The sequence below is a fragment of the Giraffa tippelskirchi genome, chromosome 12 (genome assembly GCF_054371585.1).
Source record: "Giraffa tippelskirchi isolate mGirTip1 chromosome 12, T2T-mGirTip1v1.2.pri, whole genome shotgun sequence".
NCBI lineage: Eukaryota > Metazoa > Chordata > Mammalia > Artiodactyla > Giraffidae > Giraffa > Giraffa tippelskirchi.
In genome coordinates, this window is record NC_137286.1 from 96,409,933 (window position 1) to 96,427,437 (window position 17,505).

At 45.2% G+C, this 17,505-nt stretch overlaps 1 protein-coding gene across 5 annotated transcripts in view; it reads left to right on the top strand.

Moving 5' to 3' along the window:
* The first annotated feature begins 350 nt into the window (after nucleotides 1–350).
* The window catches only part of DCLK1 (doublecortin like kinase 1), a 345,430-nt gene continuing 328,275 nt past the window's right edge, over nucleotides 351–17,505 (top strand). For 2 of the 5 annotated variants that reach the window (XM_081551841.1, XM_081551843.1), the window contains exons 1-2: nucleotides 381–718; nucleotides 6,376–6,737. In XM_081551841.1, coding sequence (XP_081407967.1) covers nucleotides 6,380–6,737 — 358 coding nt within the window. In that variant the 5' untranslated portion in view covers nucleotides 381–718; nucleotides 6,376–6,379. Of the gene's footprint in view, nucleotides 726–6,341; nucleotides 6,738–17,505 lie in introns of all 5 variants that reach the window. The other 3 variants (XM_081551840.1, XM_081551842.1, XM_081551839.1) reach the window with 3 other exon arrangements.

Sequence of the window (17,505 nt, forward strand, 5' to 3'; positions counted from 1 at the left end):
ATGTGTCCTGGGTGAGAACTGATGACAAGGCCATCTCGTTGGCTTCCACAGTTCTGGGAATGGCGTCAAACCATGAGGTCACAGGGAAGTATGTGTACCGTGAGGGGAGAAATTTACCCCCAACCCCCGCTCCGGCCTGCCCTGAAGGAGGACACACCTCACGTCTCCGCCGTGCACGTTTCCCGGTTCAGACGCGGTCCACGTTCTCTCTCCCGGTCCCCAGGTCCACCACCGACCGCCCCTGTCTCCAGAAAAGCACACCCGGGGCCCGGGGAGGTCAGGGGGATTGTCCAGCCAGACGCACCGAGGTTGCCGCGGCAGGCGAGGGCGCGGGAGGCGGGGGCCCGGGGCGCAGCCGTGGTGGGTGCGCCCGGCCTGGAGGGGCGGGGGCGCGGGGCGCGCACGCGGAGGAGGAGAAGGAGGGAGCGGGGCGGGCGAGCGAGTGAGCCACAAGAAAAGGGAGCGCGCCCGCCGCCGCCGCCGCCCTCCTCCGGAGAGAGGCAGGAGTGAGGCTGTGCGAAGCGCCGCATTTCAATGAGGACCGGCCGAGGCGCATCCCTGCTCTAGCGGCCGCAGCCCAGACGCCCGCGCTCCCGCCGCCGCCGCCGCCGCCCAGCCCCGGCCCCGCAGCCCGGCCGCGCCCAGCCCGGCGAGGACAGCGCACGAGGCGGCCCGAGCGCAGCCACCAAGACCCCCGGCGGCGTCTCTCCGCGGACCGGTGCGTGGTTTGCCTTCGCCCGGGAAAGGGAGCGGTGGGGAGGGCCGGCCGGGGGCCCCGCCGGGGGCCGGGCAGTGCCCGCTTCTCCCGCAGCCGCGGGGCGCCGGGGGAGCGCGGGCGCGGAGGGCCAGTGGGCGCCCCCTCGGCCGCCGCCGCCGCGCCCGGCTGCCCTCCGTTCCTCGAAAGGCGCTGCCCCGTCCTGCCCCGGCCGGGGGCGCTGTGTGCGGGCGGCCCCGGGGCCGCGGGCACCTGCCTCTTTTGTCTGGTGCCACCGCCGCGCTGGAATCGGGGAGTCGGGCGAGCGGGGTGCCCAGGCTCCCGGTCGCTGCGTTGTTAGTGGAGAACTAGGGCGCAGGGGCCGGGCGAGGTGTTGGTCATTGTCAGAACTGGCCGCGGAGCGGGGACCAAGTCTGCGCCCAGAAGGAGTGGCCGGGCCAGGCCTCTTATTGTGTGTGCGCTCTCCCGCCGGCCCGGAGGGTGGAGGACGGGGGTTCCTGCGTGGGGGGGGCGGGGGGTTGCAGCGTGGATGTAGCGAGTACATTTGCGGGGTCTCAAGTTCCTTCGGGGACTGCGAAGCTGCCTCCTGTACAAATTAGTGCCCGCAGTGCTAAAAAGCCTGCGGAGAGGAAATGGCATTCTCCTCCTAGTGGGAGCGCACGCACAGCCCCGCATTGCCCCACAAAAAGGGCGGCGGTGGAAAACCAGGTTTGCTCCGAATCGCTGCTGGTTTGGGCGGGGAGATACTTGTAGGAGATGGAGCAGATGAAAGATTTCGTTCACACCGGCTCCCTCTCCCAGCACCTGTGAACGTGTGTCCAGATTATGGTGCACACGCGTTCAGTGGCCACGCCGCAGGGTGTTCTCTGAATACGTTTTATGAATGTTCCTAAATATATCTCCTTTCCTCGGGAAAGTAGGACAGCGTTTTAAGTATGAAATGTCGCATGAATGCGGGTCAGAGAAGATTCTGAGAGAGGTTATGTGTAGGAACATTGTGAAAGGTACGCTCTCATCCTGTGATATAGCCGTGTCCAGGGTGGTGCATGCACTCTGAAGGTGTGTGCGCTCCTTGTATTGCACGCCTGTCCATCTCCCCCACATCCTGTTCCTACTGGCAAATGTGCCTTGGAATCTCTAGGTCCAGCATCTATATAGATTTTTATAAACATTTATAAACACGGTAGTCTTTATGCCAGATTATTTCTTGGGGGGTGTGTGTGTGAGTGAGTGTATGAGTATAATCTGTGAACAGGAACTCATGTGCTCATCTAGAGAAGGATGAACGCAGAGGTTCTTCACGATGGTGAGAAATGCCACAGAGAACCATCTAAGACACCGATTTCTTGGCCTGGCAGTGTTTATAGGAAAATCTGTTGATAAGAGCCAGGCCAAGGTATCCCCGCCCAGGCGTCTACGGGCTCCCTGGCTCAGGCCTTGCAGTTACCTTTATGGTATCAGGACACACCTGTGCCCAGACTCTTGGCCATCTATGGTCTGTGACTGGGTGGCTGTGGTCCTTAGGTGGCTGTGTAAGTCCGGTGAATCTTCCCCAGGTGCTCTTGATTCAAATAGATGACTAATCCATTGAAATTGCTGAGCCAGCCAAGCAAGGGAGAGAGCACCTATTTTAATGCCACACATAATATCTGGAACACGAGGATGTGTAGTGTGGTTTTTGACATTCATTTAGTGGTAGCTGTAGCCTTCAGAATGATTTCACTGGGAGTGTGGTTTTTCTTTGTCACCAACATCATTGCCTACTTTGGAGCAGGCTCAGTGAAGGGAAGTAAAAGATCTTGGCCCCGCTGTGGTTGAATGCCTGATCCCGTTTGGGAAATGTACAAATAAAACAAAATCAACTTTTCTGTTCTAAATTGATCTTTTTTTTGGGGGGGGGGGTCTGGTGTGAAATTCTTGGTTCTAGAAGCCTTTCCCTCAAGGGAATTCCAACAATTGCTAAATCATTTGACCTTTGCCAATTACAAATCAACAAGAGCCCCTTGGAATTAGATTTGCACTCTGGCAACACAGTTGGACCATCCTTTCCGCATGTCCTGTGTGTTTCGGCTTATTTGGATTTGAGAGGAAATGCCTAAGGTAGGAAGATTTATCACTGCCTTTAAAAATAAAACCTTCAACAGTCAATCTGGCGTTTATACTTGACGAAGTTTGAGGAACCTAGTGAATTGGCATTGCTGTTTGAGTACTGGCAGCGTCATCGCCCCAACACACACGCCCTTTTGGAAGACAAAAGAACGCCTTTTAAAAACAAATAATTAATAAGCGTAGGAGCAGTTATATCATGGGCAAAATATTCTGTTTACTCAGTTACTAGCTATCTGAAGGATCGGATATCAACTGATAATTGTTTTGAAGTTATCTAACTTCAAAATCAGTAAAACCAGTTCATACTTACATGTGGTAAATTTTTTTCTGGAAAATGCAAATTTTTTTTATTTTAATAAAGTTATTTTATCATTCTTATTGTTAGTTAATTTATTGGCCTTGCCTCACTGCATGTGGCATCTCAGTTCCTTGACCAGGGAATGAACCCTCGCCCCCCTGCATTGAAAGTGCAGAGTCTTAACCACTGGACTGCCAGGGAGGTCCCTGGAAAATGCCAATTTAGTCTGTCCAGGGTATTAAGTGGCAAGGGGTAGTTTTCATGTTTGGAGAAAAAACGTGCCCTGAACTCATCACTCCAGATTGAATCTCACTGCACTGCTCTTCCCCCCGCCCCCATCAGGGTGCACAGATGGAGACATTGGAGGCCTGATGACCTTCCTGGTCTCTGTGCACATGGAGTCTCTCTGGCAGTTTAAGTGGTCTGCCCAAGAGGAGCAAAGTCTTTCAAAAGCCTGCTTTACATGTGATGAGCGGCCACTGGCAGGGGGTCTAGGCCTCTAGACACAGAGCTCGGGTCAGAAAGGAGGGAGCGGGGGTGCCAGCTTCAGAGTCAGCTGGAGTAAATCCGGGTTCAAGTCCCAAGGCCCTCAGTTATGACTTTGGCACGTGGATACAGCCCCTACTCACCCTCGGTCACAATAACATCCCCTCCCTCACTGGACTGTCATGAGGTCTAGAGGGCATTTTTAGCATGTCACACAGCAATTGATTGCCACCTGATAGCGTTAGGCACATCACAGACATCCGATAAAAGTGAGCTTTTTCCACTATGCATTTCAGGAGTGCACAGTCTTTAGCAGTGCATGAAGATTTTGAGCATGAATTTTTAGTCGCTCTGCATAGATCAGGGAGAAGGCAATGGCACCCCACTCCAGTACTCTTGCCTGGAAAATCCCATGGATGGAGGAGCCTGGTAGGCTACAGTCCATGGAGTCGCTAAGAGTCGGACACGACTGAGCGACTTCACTTTCAATTTTCCCTTTCATGCACTGGAGAAGGAAATGGCAACCCACTCCAGTATTCTTGCCTGGAGAATCCCAGGGACGTGGGTGGGCTGCCGTCTATGGGGTCACACAGAGTCGGACACGACTGAAGCGACTTAGCAGCATAGATCAGAGGTCAGTTTACGGAGGGTGAAGGAAAGGTCAGGGAGGCTTGTCAGGGCTTTGGGTTGGTTTGGACTGACCTTCAGAACAGCGACATCGTCTTCATTGTGGGGTTTGGGGGGCACTAACTCCAGGAGGTGGTGGAGGACAGGGAAGCCTGGTGTGCTGCGGTCCATGGGGTCGCAAAGAGTCAGACACGACTGAGCAATTGAACAACAACGACATAAAGTTCTTGCCCCCTGTTTTCATTTCCCTTATAGTCTGTTTCATTGTGCCTGAAATTTTGTCATTAAGACTTCTTTCTTTGAATGCTGAGGTTTTCCCATCCTCTAGATTGTCCTATTAAAACACAGATCACCTGTGAAGGGCAACAGCACAAGCCTTCGTCAGCTAACCGCTGAGCAAGGGTGAAATAATCCCACAGGCAGCTTGCCCACGACGCAGCTCCGTCCAAAGTCAAATGGAACTGTGGGTCACGAACAGAAAAGCAAATTCTATTAATTAAAAATATTAATACTTATCACAGTCTAGACATTACCCCAAGTGTTTCATGTGTATTCACTTATTTAATAGCTGATATTAACTGTGAGGTAGGTACTATCGTGTTTCCCACGTGTGACGGAGGAAACCCGGGCTTAATGATGCTGAACAAGTAGATTTCTCCAGGTTGCACAGTTCATCCTGGATCAAGTCTGGATCAGCGTCTTTAAGCCTCGATTTCCTCCACACAAAGACAGAGTCTCAGTGGAAAGAAGGGCTGAGTGCCCCAAAGAAGAAGTAACTTTGATTCCTTTTTGGTTTTATTTTGTTATTGCTGTTGCTTTTCCTTTTCTTTCTCCTCTCCATCCCTCCCTCCTTCCCTTTCTCCCCATCTTTTACTTTTTTTTCTGCCTTTTTTAAAATCCACCTTATCCGAAGCATTAAGTATAAGTAAATGAGTTACTGTGAGTCCACTTTTTAAATAAATTTCGATTGACTACGTAGGAAATTCCCAGATGGCACAGTGATAAAGAATCTGCCTGCGATGCAGGAGACACTGGTTTGATCCCTGGGTCAGGAAGATCCCCTGGAGAGGGACTTGGCAGCCCACTCCAGTATTCTTGCCTGGAGAATTCCATGGACAGAGGAGCCTGGCGGGCTACATTCCATGGGGTCACAAAAGTTGGACACGACTTAGCGACTAAACCACCATGTAGGAAAATTGCTTTTAAATTGGTAGAACCTATGGATTTTTTTGCTCTTGGTCTGGCCATGGAGACTACAAACACTGGGTAAAATGTTTACAATCTGACTTTAAAAAAAAATATTTATTCATTAATTTATTTTTGGCTGTCTTTGGTCTTGGCTGCAGCGTGAGGGTCTTCCTCGAAGCCCGCAGGCTCCTCTCTAGCTGTGGCGTGTGGCACCTGGAGCCCGTGGGCTCTGTGGTTGCTGTGTGGGAGCCTAGTTCCTCCCCAGTTTATGGAATCTTAATTCCCCGACCAGCTATCGAACCCACATCCCCTGCATTGGAAGGTGGATTCACAACCACTAGACCACCAGGGAAATCCCTAAAATCTGACCGTTAAATGTTACCTGCCCTCTTTTGATTCCTGGTCCACCCCCACTGCTGTATCTTTTATATTTAGCCCCGGACTGACGTGAAGGCTCATGTCCTACCTACCATCGGGATTAACCTTCAGGGAGCCTTGGAGTCAGACACACCTGGGTCAGAGTTCTTTGTTCAAGCATTTCTCAACTGTATTATTTGGAGAAATTTGGGAGAAATTTTTCTGTGCCTCAGTTTCTTTATCTGTGTATGGGGTTAATAATAAATAAACTTTGAAAGGTTTGTTGTGACTATCGGAAATAAGAGCAGTTCAAAGCCAGATGTTCTAGGTGCTCAATGCATACCAGCTGTATTCTAACAAAAACAAGGGTTGATTAGTAATCCGTTTCCACTGGGTCTGCCTCTCCTAAATATTTGTCTTTTCTCTCCCAAGTTGATCACTCATATGAAACATATCGCCTGTTATAGCAGTGTTCCATCAGCTGCTGTCAAGCTGAGCCTTCCCAGTCTGGATGCTAAAATAACACCTGTGTGTGGCTGTTTCTGTTTCTGTGCCTCCCAGGTTCAGCTCTAACCGCAGTCATGTCCTTTGGCAGAGACATGGAGCTGGAGCACTTTGATGAGCGGGACAAGGCCCAGAGGTACAGCCGAGGGTCACGGGTGAACGGGCTGCCCAGCCCCACGCACAGCGCCCACTGCAGCTTCTACCGCACCCGCACGCTGCAGACCCTCAGCTCTGAGAAGAAGGCCAAGAAAGTGCGTTTCTATCGAAACGGAGATCGCTACTTCAAAGGGATTGTGTATGCCATTTCCCCAGACCGGTTCCGATCTTTTGAGGCCCTGCTGGCTGATTTGACCCGAACTCTGTCGGATAACGTGAATTTGCCCCAGGGAGTGAGAACAATCTACACCATTGATGGACTCAAGAAGATTTCCAGCCTGGACCAACTGCTGGAAGGTAAGCACTGGGAGAGACCTCCCAAGGGACCCTGGAGGGTATCGCCTCTGTTCCCATAAGTTCATGTTATTCTCGGCATTTCTTGCTTGAACTCCAGGAGCTAACATCTAGTCTTGTGGCTGTGGTCCTTGTATGTTACACATTTGGAAGTTCATGTGGCTGTACAACAGTGGAAAACAAAACAAAACCTAGTAATATTAGATCAGGTAACTTATATAATGGACTGAAGGAAAAACTGTCTTAATTCTACAGCATCCTCTCTATTTTTTCTCATACCTATGCTACATTAATTTTAAAAGTCCATATTTTGTATCTTTATTCAAATGGTTCATATTTATTGCTAGCTGCAAATTGAACTTTTGCTCCCACGTGTCTGCTAGTACGTGAACTGCAAATAATTAATGATTCATGAAAATTTTGAGTTGAAAGGAATGTTAGATATCAAAGCTATTAATTTTGATCACTGGAGACTGAGGCCTGAAAATTCAAGTGACATGTGTCTATGGTTACATGAGTGGTGATGTTGGCTCAAAAAATTAGGTTTGTTGGCTATTCTTTCCAATATGATACATTTAAATTTTAAAATTATTCTGAGGTTTGAGTAATTCTAAATATAAAGGATTGTTGTTTTTCTGTGGTGTTTGAGGAATTAATCTGCTCAGTTTATTTTTATTAAGTTTAACTGAGGTTAACAGTCATTATCTGTTTTAGACATTTCATGTGGAAATAAGTCTTCCCGGGTGGTTCAGTGGTAAAGAACCCACCTGCCAATGCAAGAGACTCGAGTTCCATTCCTGGATCAGGAAGATCCCCTGGAGGAGGGCATGGCAACCCACTCCAGTATTCTTGCCTGGAGAATCCCAAGGACGGAGGAGCCTGACGAGCTACAGTCCTGGGATCATAAAGAGTTGGACATGACTTAGCAACTGAGCACTCACACAGTGAAGATAGGACTATCTGGGTCCACAGATGAGACCTGATGTCTTATGCAAGCAGAGTAGATTTCCTCCTCAGAGTAGCTTTCCTCAGTCTTATTTCAGGACCGACCCCATTTGAACAGGGCGGGAAGTCTCTTATCATCTTAGAAATATAAGTGAAGCAAAATAATTTGGAGAAACATACTGTGATTAAATTCATGCTGAGAGGTAAGCGATCCTCTTTGGAGAGTAGATTTTTCTAAGTTGAAGTCTCAAGGTCCTGATGAAGTAATAGCACAAAGGAACATGGAAAAGGACGTTGAGAAGGTGGGGAGAGCTTGATTTCACCCTGAGTTTATCCCTACTCCAGGTATATTTGCCAGGCCCTGTGGTCTGTCTGGACCCTGGACAAATGCCATGCCCTGACTGCGCACAGGCAAGCACTCTGGTCCTCCTTTGAAATCAGAATTTGTATGTGATTCAAGGCTCAGGGCTTCCTTTGTCTTTCTCCCATTTCTCTTCCCTTGATCCCTTGGCAGGGGTGCCAGTCCACTCACAGTTTGACTGCACGTGAGAGAAGCCTGGGTTTGGTGTGTTTATTTTGTGGGAATTCGCTTCTCTTTGCGATGACTCGTCACCCTGCCAAGATGCCTGCAGACTTGGCCTTTTTCCTTCTATTCAGATGCTGGAACTTCCAGTAAATTAAAGGGGAAGAATGAACATAAAACCTTTCTGTTATCAGCTTTGATTTTTGTGCCCTGTCCTTTTCATGACCTTGGAAAATGCAGGACAAATAATTTGGTGAGATATTCCAAGGGGTCTGGATAAAGATCAGGTGCAAAGTCAGGTGTGTGCCCAGTCACCTAAATTGTCACTTTAAGGGTTGATGGTGTTGCAGGGAAGATATGCCAGAATCTCAGAGCACCTTCTCAAATATCCTGCAGTTGGCAGCTTCTGGTCTAGAGTCACTTGTGCAACATTTCATGGGAGAGGGGTACCTCAGTCAGTTTATCACCAAGGATCGATCTATACTCAGAAGTAGCAAAGATATTCCCATGATTCCCATCGACCAGGAAGAAGGTATGAGAGGTGGGATATGACAGTAGTTTTTATCCAGGGGACCATCAGAATCATGACATGTTGCTACCATCTTCTTGGTCAGTTTTTTAGTACAAAAGAATACCTACCCTAAGAGACTGCTGTCCTGAGCGGTGATAATAATGATCGCTCACAGATATGGAGCATGTGTGTGGCATATGTGAACGTATTTCATTCTTACAATGATCCTAGGAGGTAGGTACTGTTAATCACCCTCACAGTAAGATGAGAAAAATGAGGCACAGTGTGGTTAAGTGATCTGCCAGGGTCACACAGCAAGAAGGAGTTGGGATTTGAACTCAAGAAGGCTTCTGCCAGAGTTTGGTCTCATAACTGCCACTGACATAAGATACCAAGTGGGGTATTCTTAGTGGCCTTTTAAAGTTGAAGTACAGTTGATTTACAGTATTATGTTAGTTCCTGGTGTACAGAAAACTGATTGTTACATATATATGTGTGTGTGTACCTATGTATGTACATATATATATATATACACATATAAAATATTCTCAGTGGCTCTTAAATATTGTTGTATTGGCTTCTTCTTGAAAATGAATGTTTTTTAACCTCGGTTTAATTCCAAGAGCAGCAGATACCGCTCCCAGAAACACTTTAATATTTTCATTTGTCTCCAAACACTTTTCTCCTCAATCAGTTTGAAGTAACTGCAGATGGAATAATCTGATGTTAAAAATTCCTTTTTGGGAAAAAAAAAAACCTTTTTTCTGATTAAATAAATGGTAACATCAGTAAAGTAGGTAAGTTTTCTTATTGGCTGCATTTAAAATTTTTTCCAGTTTAAATGCATTTTTTCATCTGTAATGCTGACAATTAGCATGCAGCTGCATTTAGTGTTGAAATAGCTGGAAATTCATTTAGATTTGCCTCTTTGTCAATTACGTTTTTGCTTAGTCTGATAAAATGCGAGCCGTTGCTTCATATTCATCATTAGGTTCCTAGCTCCCACTTTACATACTAATTTTATGTAAAAGTCGATGCATGTTATTAGCTTCTCTTTTCTCCTTCCAATATGATGATGTTTTAAATTAAATCCTTTTAGTGGGAGCAGTGACAAGTATATTTGACTTGTAATTGTGTTTTGTAAGTTTGTTTGTTCTCACTTATCTCAGACTAGAAATTCTGACAATGACATATGTGAGTTTCTTTATTTATAATGGCTAATAGTCAGTTTCACTATTTTACTATTATTGTGCCTAAGTTTGGCTTAAAAAAATGCCTAAGTTTAGCCAGCCAGGATAAAGCTGGCCCTTAGGCTGGAGTATGATTATATGAGTAAGGTGTATGTGTGTATGTGTGTGTGTGTGTGTGTGTGTGTGTGTGTGATTATATGAGTAAGGGGTATGTGTGTGTGTGTGTGTGTGTGTGTGTGAGATTATATGAGTAAGGGTGTGTGTGTGTATGTGTGTGTGAGTGAGATTATATGAGTAAGGGTGTGTGTATGCATGAATGCGTGATTGTGTATCTATCTGTGCATGTATGTTTATGTATACACACATGCACACACATACACTTCAGGGTAGACCATAGATGACACTCCTAATTGTTTGCTTTCAACATGGCCTTTATATGTTTGAAAAAATCATGATGCTCAATAGGGAAAGTTGAATTGCAGGTCTATTTCTGCAAGTGATTCATCTTGAGACTTGGCCTCATTCTCCCGATAGTGCCTCTTTCTACCCAATTTTACACTGTTTATATTCCACTGTAGGTGTGAGGATGTGAGGATAAATGAAGGAGGAACATTTAAAACCTTTGAACTCTTAGGAGAAAGATGTAATATTATATACAACATGATATATAAATCCCAAGCACAGATTGATTGTTCTTTATCAAATGCTCAAGCATCAGGGATGTGTGTTGAAGAATAGGCGCTCCCCTCCCCCACACCTTTAAATAGACTTTTATTATTAGTGCAGTTTTAAGTTGGGGGCAAAACTGAGCAGAAAGTACAGAGTTTTCCCATATCCTGGGGAACTCCCTGGTAGCTCAGCTGGTAAAGAATCCACCTGGAATGCAGGAGACCCTGGTTCAATTCCTGGGTCGGGAAGATCCCCTGAAGAAGGGAAAGGCTACCCATTCCAGTATTCTGGCCTGGCGAATTGCATGGACTGTATAGTCTATGGGGTCGCAAAGAGTCGGACACGGCTGAGCAGCTTTCCCTTCCCATACCCCCTTGCATCCACCCATGAACAGCCTTTTCCATTATCACCAGAGGGGTACATTTGTTACAGTCGATGAGCCTACATTGACAGGTCATTATCACCCCAAGTCCATAGTTTGCACAAGGGCTCACTCTTGGTGTTGTACGTTCTGTGGGTTCGGACAAAGGTATAATGATGGGTATCCATGACTGTGGTATCATATACGATGGTTTCACTGCCCTAAAAATCCTCTGTAATCTGTTTATTCATCCCTCCATGCCCCAATCCCTGGCGTCCATTGACCTTTTTACTGTCTCAGTAACATCCTTTAACATCTGGTGTGAATGTAGGTCTGAAAGAGCCAGAGTTTCCTCTAAGCAATAGGGTAGAAATGTGCAAGTGTGCTGTTCTGGATACGAGTAAGTTAATATGTTCGTGAGACCTGCCTGTATTAGAAACAAGTCCCTGGGTTCCTGGGCTCCCAAGCTGTGACATGCTGTCCCCTGCCCCCGCCCGCCCGCCCTCCCCCGCCCGCCCCCGCCATGGGCACTGCTTGATTCCTAAGGGCTTTTCCCAAGTCCCCATCAGAAGTAACCTCTCAGGAATAAACCCACACTTCACCGCAAAGTTAGGGAATCTCTCCAGTCATGATTTCCAGGGCCCCCACCTCCCTTGGCAACTTTCCCCCTGACATGTTGTCATCTATCAGTACTTTTTTCCTCTAATTCACTCCCTGACTCTATGCCTCTCTCTCTGCTCTATTTAAAGATTTTTTTAAGTTTAAGTTTGGAAAACTATAAAACATGCCTCTCTAAAATCCCCCTGTGGCCAGTAGTTCACTAATTTTTTAAATATCCATCCTCTCAGAGACACCAGTGTTTGTCAAGAATATACATATCATTTGCCTGTAAGTTAATGTTCTTTGCTCACACACTGGCGCTATGCTTTACACACTTAACAATATACCATAACATGAGTCTAGAACCACTGCAACCTTTTTCCTGACTTCAGAGTATCACTTACACAATGTACCATTTTTTAATTTAACCAGTCTTTTATCTATGGGCCTTTAGGTTGTGTCCGATCCTTTGTTATTAGAAACAGTTTTGAAGGGAATATCCTTGGATGTTGAGTTTTCCACTCGTGTAGGGGAATATGCACAGGATCAATTCCTAGAAGTAATATTGCTGGAGAGAGAAGTACAGGCACTAAATTTTTAAGAGCTATTGGAAAATTTCTCTTCATAGAAGCAGTACCAGTTTGTCCTCTCCATTAGTAATGTATGAGAGTGGCTGTTTTTCTATGAGACAGTGTGTTACCAAATGTTTTGTCATTTGCCAATCTGTTAAGAAAAGCATGTACCTTATAGTGTTAAATTTCATCTTTCCATATCTATTTTTTTCTCCATAGCTTTTGTCCATTTTTCTACCAGGTTGGGATTTTTTTTTTTTTTATTGACTTCTAGGACTTTTTTTTTTTTTTTTTAAGATTTTAGCCCTTTGTGATACTAATTTCAAGTAAGTTTTTTTCCAGCTTGTCCTTTAGTGATTTTGTTTATTGTGTGGGTTTTTTTTTGGCCAGATTTAACAAAATTATATAATCAAAATGGATCAGTCTTTTCATTTATGGCTTGAGTTTCATGCTGCTTGTCCTCTCGACTCAGATTATAAAATTCTTCCTCTCCTTTTCTTCTGATATTTTTATGTTTTCATTAAAAATATTCTCATGGCAGTTGTATTAGTATAATATTTGAAGAAAGGCTTCAGTTTTATTTTTTGCAGGACGCCTGCCTCATTCTTAAGAGTTTTAATTTTGCAATTAATTTGGACTTAATAGAAGTGTCACAGAGATGGAAGGTTCCCATATGCCCTTGACCCAGCTTCCCACGAGGGACCATCTTACACAGCCAAGGCACAATTATCAAAGTAAAAACTAACTTGAGAACAATACTGGCAACTAAACTATGGGCTTTATTTGGCTTCCATCAGTTTCTCCACCATCGGCCTTTTGTTGTTGCTGTTTCAGAATCACACATTGCATTTATCTTTATTATTTTTTATTTTTTGAAAAATCTTTAAAAAATTTTTTATTGGAATATGGTTGCTTTACAGTGTTGTGTTAGTTTCTGCTGTACAGCAAAGTGAATCAGCTACATGTTTACATATATCCCCTCTTTTTTGAGTTTCCAAACACTGCATTTAGCTATCCTGCCTCCTCCTTTTTCTCCAAGCTCCGACAGTTCTTAAGTCTTTGTCTTTAATGACTTGACAGTTGGAGGAGTACTGGTCAGTTATTTTGTAAAGTGTCCTTCAACTTGGGTTTACCTGGTGTTTAGGTTGAAGTTATGCATTTGTGGCAAGGATGCCACAGAAGTGAGTTTGTGTCCTTCTTGGGGCATCATTTCAAGAGTGTGTGATGTTGCCGTGTCTTGTAGCTGGTGAGGTTAACCTGTTGGTTAAGGAGTGTCTGCTAGTTATCTTCACTCTAAAGTTACTCTTTTCCCCTTTGTAATTAATAAATATTTTGAGGAGGAACTTTGTGGCTTTTTAAATAACTTTTGCCTCTGAATTTTGGTGTTTCTTGCTGTACCAGTGATTTTAAGGTGTTCAAAGAGTGACTTTCTGTTTTCCTCTTGACTTGCCTCACCTTTAAACACTTTCTTCACTCTCCTGTCTTTGGATCATCTACTGTGACATCATCAATTCCATCATTTTTACCACTCTTTTAGGGCCAGTTAGTCCCAGATCAGACCTTTCTTCATCACTTCAGTTACCTGGATATAGTCACCCTATTTGTGGTTGTTCTGTCACTACGTCCTGTCGGACTCTTTGCGACCCCATGGACTACAGCACGCCAGGCTTTCTTGTCCTTCGCTGTCTCCTGGAGCTTGCTCAAGCTCACGTCCATTGAGTCGGTGATGCCATCCAACCATCTCATCCTCTGTCGCCTCCTTCTGCCTTCAGTCTTTCCCAGCATCAGTGTCTTTTCCAGTGCATCGGCTGTTTACATTAGGTGGCCCTCTGATCCTGAGTCCTTTCATCCTATCACATACAGATGTAATCCCCTTCTTTAAGCTTATTCAGAATTGCACCTTCTTCTCGTCTCTGGATCCTGTTAAATGGTGTTGCCATCTAACTCAATATCACCCTTGGCGTCTCCTTTTCTTCATCCCACAGATCCAAGCTGTCGTCATTTACTGTTCGTCCTGTTTAAGACACCTCTTCAGTTTGCTTGTTCCTTTTTTACCACCATTATTATAGTTTTTGAGTTCTCAATACTGTTTTAAAAATGTTACTTTTTTTTTTTAACTGAAGGAGTAACACATTTTTATGCAGTGAGCATTATAGAAAGCTTTGAAAGATGCAAAAAGGTTTTTAAAAAATTAAATAATAGCTCCTCATATTCCTGCCACTGACTCCTGTCATCTCTTCCCTGTACTGTTACGCTCCTAAGCTAAAAACATATATCTTAGTTTTTCTTTTTCAGTTTGTCTTCTGTTTTCTTTTTATAGCATCTGTATTTGCTCCTGCTTTACATTACTGTACAACTTCTCTTCATTTTTTTCTTAGAGAATAATTGCTTTACAATGTTGTGTTAGTTGCTGCTGTACAACAGAGTAAATGAGCTACACCCACACACCCACACACACACACACCCATACCCACACACCCACACACCCACACACACCCTCTCGTGAGCCTCCCTCCCACCCCACCCCCATCCCAACCCTCTGGATCATCACAGAGCCTGGAGCTGAGTTCCCTATGCTATACAGCAGCATCCTACTAGCTATCTATTTTGCACATGGTCGTGTGCATGTGTTAATCCTAATCTCCCCGTTTGTCCCACCCTCCCCTTCCCTCTCTGTCCACATGTCCGTTCTCTGTGTCTGCGCCTCTATTCCTGCCCTGTAGATAGGTTTATTGGTACCATTTCCCTAGATTCCACATGTATGCAATATTTGTTTTTCTCTTCCTGACTTACTTCAGTCTGTATGAGTCTCTAAGTCTGTCCACACCTCTGCAAATGACCCAATTTTGTGCATTTTTATGGCTGAGAAATATTCCATTGTATGTATGTACCACATCTTTATCCATCTTAGGCGAGGTCCTTTAGGACACGTGTCCCATATAGCAGGCTTCAAGCCAGTTTTCTTGCCTAGAAGCCAGGCTACAGGCAAAGCGTTTTGTGTCGTACTTTGCTTAGAGTCCACAGAGGATACAGCCCATGATCTTTATTGTGTTTCTCTCTGTGGTCCTGCTCCTGCCCTTCCATCTGTTCTGGCTTATCTCCCGTGACCCACTGATCCTGGGCTCTGCTGCTCTCTTTCCTCCTGCTCCCCTCCCCTGGGCCTCCCTGCTCTCTGTGAGGACGGCACTCATGGGTGCCCTCCTGTGGGTGCACGGCCGTGCCATGGTTAAGCTGGGGGTGGCCCTGAGCAAACTGCCTCACTCCTTGTGCATCCGTGCGCCCTTGGAGAAGAGGTCTGTTCGTTCTTAGCTCATTGAGTCATGGTGAGGATTGCAGGTCGCATCGCACGGGTTTTGACAGGATCTGCTGATGGCAAACACTCCACCTGTTCTGCCATTAGCATCTCCTCACTCAACCCCCCAGCCAACAGACACGCAAATCTCTCACAGTCTGAACAATCCTTGGCTTTGTCCTGCTTACCTCTCAACTACGAGCTTTTCCTTCATAAGAAATATCTGCATTTGCTGTCTCTATTTCCTCAACCTCCAATCATAGCTCAGCCCCATAGTTAGCATCATTACACTTATTTGTTTTATATCAGTGTTTCTTGATGTCAGGGAGCTTGTTGGAGTCCTTGGTGTTAGCATGGTAGTGGCAAGAACACAATATATATCACTGGAAGAAAGAGGAAAGAGGCCGAATGGATAAATAAATGAATGAGAACAACCTGGCATCACTGCCCAGCTGAAGTGACCGTTACGAGGCCACATGTGGCTTCCCCATGGCCAGGCTGGTGATCTGTTAGGAAACTTCATTTTCTCTGCTGTTCCTGGAGCATCGGATGCTGATGTCTGAGTCTTTCCCAGCTGGGTCCTCACCACCCCTTGGTTTCCATGGCTCTAGGCACCTGATTTCTCCCAGTTCCCTTCAACAGCCCCTCCAACTCTGGGCACTCTCTCAGTACTGGCGTTGTCCTGGACTTCACCCTGTCCAGCTGGGTGGGGTCTCTCTGAACATTTTCTGTAGTTCCCATAGCTGCAGCTACCCCATGCATCCCCTTCTCATACCCTGGATCTATATTTCTAACTTCTTGCTGGAAAATCTCCAACCAGTTGGCTCCTAGGAACTTCACATTCAATTTGTGCACAACCAAATTCATTTTCTTCCTTACCGTCTAACCCAAACGTGTTTCCCTTCTCTTTTGATCTATTGTAATATATGGAGAGTTGGCCAAAATAGAAGTTTCAATGGCATCAATGCAGTGTTATCTTTGACTGTATTCCCATGAGGCTAGCATCCAGTCAATTGCTAGTTCTTCAATCCAATCAGTTGATTCTGTCTGCTAAGTATTCCTCATAACAGCCGTTCCTCTCTGTTCCTAACGCAGATGTGTAAAGTTTAGCTCTCCAGCTTCTCGCCTGGGCTATTAGAATAGCTTTCTAAAAGGCATCTTGACTCCTATCTTCCCATGTCCTACCTGCAGCCCTGCCTTCACGCTCAAGCCAGTGTGGTCTTTCTAAAAACCTGGGTCTGGGGGACTTCCCTGGCGGTCCCCTTCCAGGCCAGGGGATGCAGGTTCTATCCCTGATAGAACATAAATAACAGAAGGAATATCGTAACAAATTCAGTAAAGACTTTAAAATAAAATAAAACCTCAATTCTGATCATGCATAAAAACTTTGGTGCTGTAGCCTACTACAGTCTTAGCCTAACTTGTTTGTCCCTCAAACGATTTTTATATTATTTTTTGAGAAAGACATGTTAATATCCAACAGACGATCCCCTTTACTGTACTGTTCAGTAGAGCATATTACTATTTTATTTTTATCTGAAGTGCTGTCCTCTTTTCTGCTAATGAGAATCTTACCCTCACTTCCAGGGCCAGCATGAGTTCCATTTTTTCTTCATTGATCACACAGTGGGAAGTGGGAAATGATTTCTTTCTCTTCTGAATTAGGGTTACCTGGACCACTTTTTTACCAATTATCACTTATTGTCCTGTGGTGGAATCTTTTCATATACACATGTTGCTCCCAAAGCTCTTTGAAGATAAGGTTATGACTTAAAATTCTTTTCAGGTATTATGCCCATCATTGAGAATTTAGGAGGTTGCTTAAAATTTTTTGATGTCATGGCTAATGCTGCTAGTATTTGTTGCAGTGTTGTTATTTGTTGCTCTGTTATTTACTTAGGAAAAAATTTTAGTGATGAGAATATTTTCATGGTTCCAAATACAGTTTGCCATGTTGCTTTCCAAAAGGGTTGATATCAATTTATAGTGTCCCTGGTGGCACTTTCTATATTTTGTTTTTATCCTTTCTCATATATTTTAGTACCTTGTATTTTTGTAAATTATGAAAGGCTTTGCATAGCATATTAACCCACTGTTGTATTATAGGT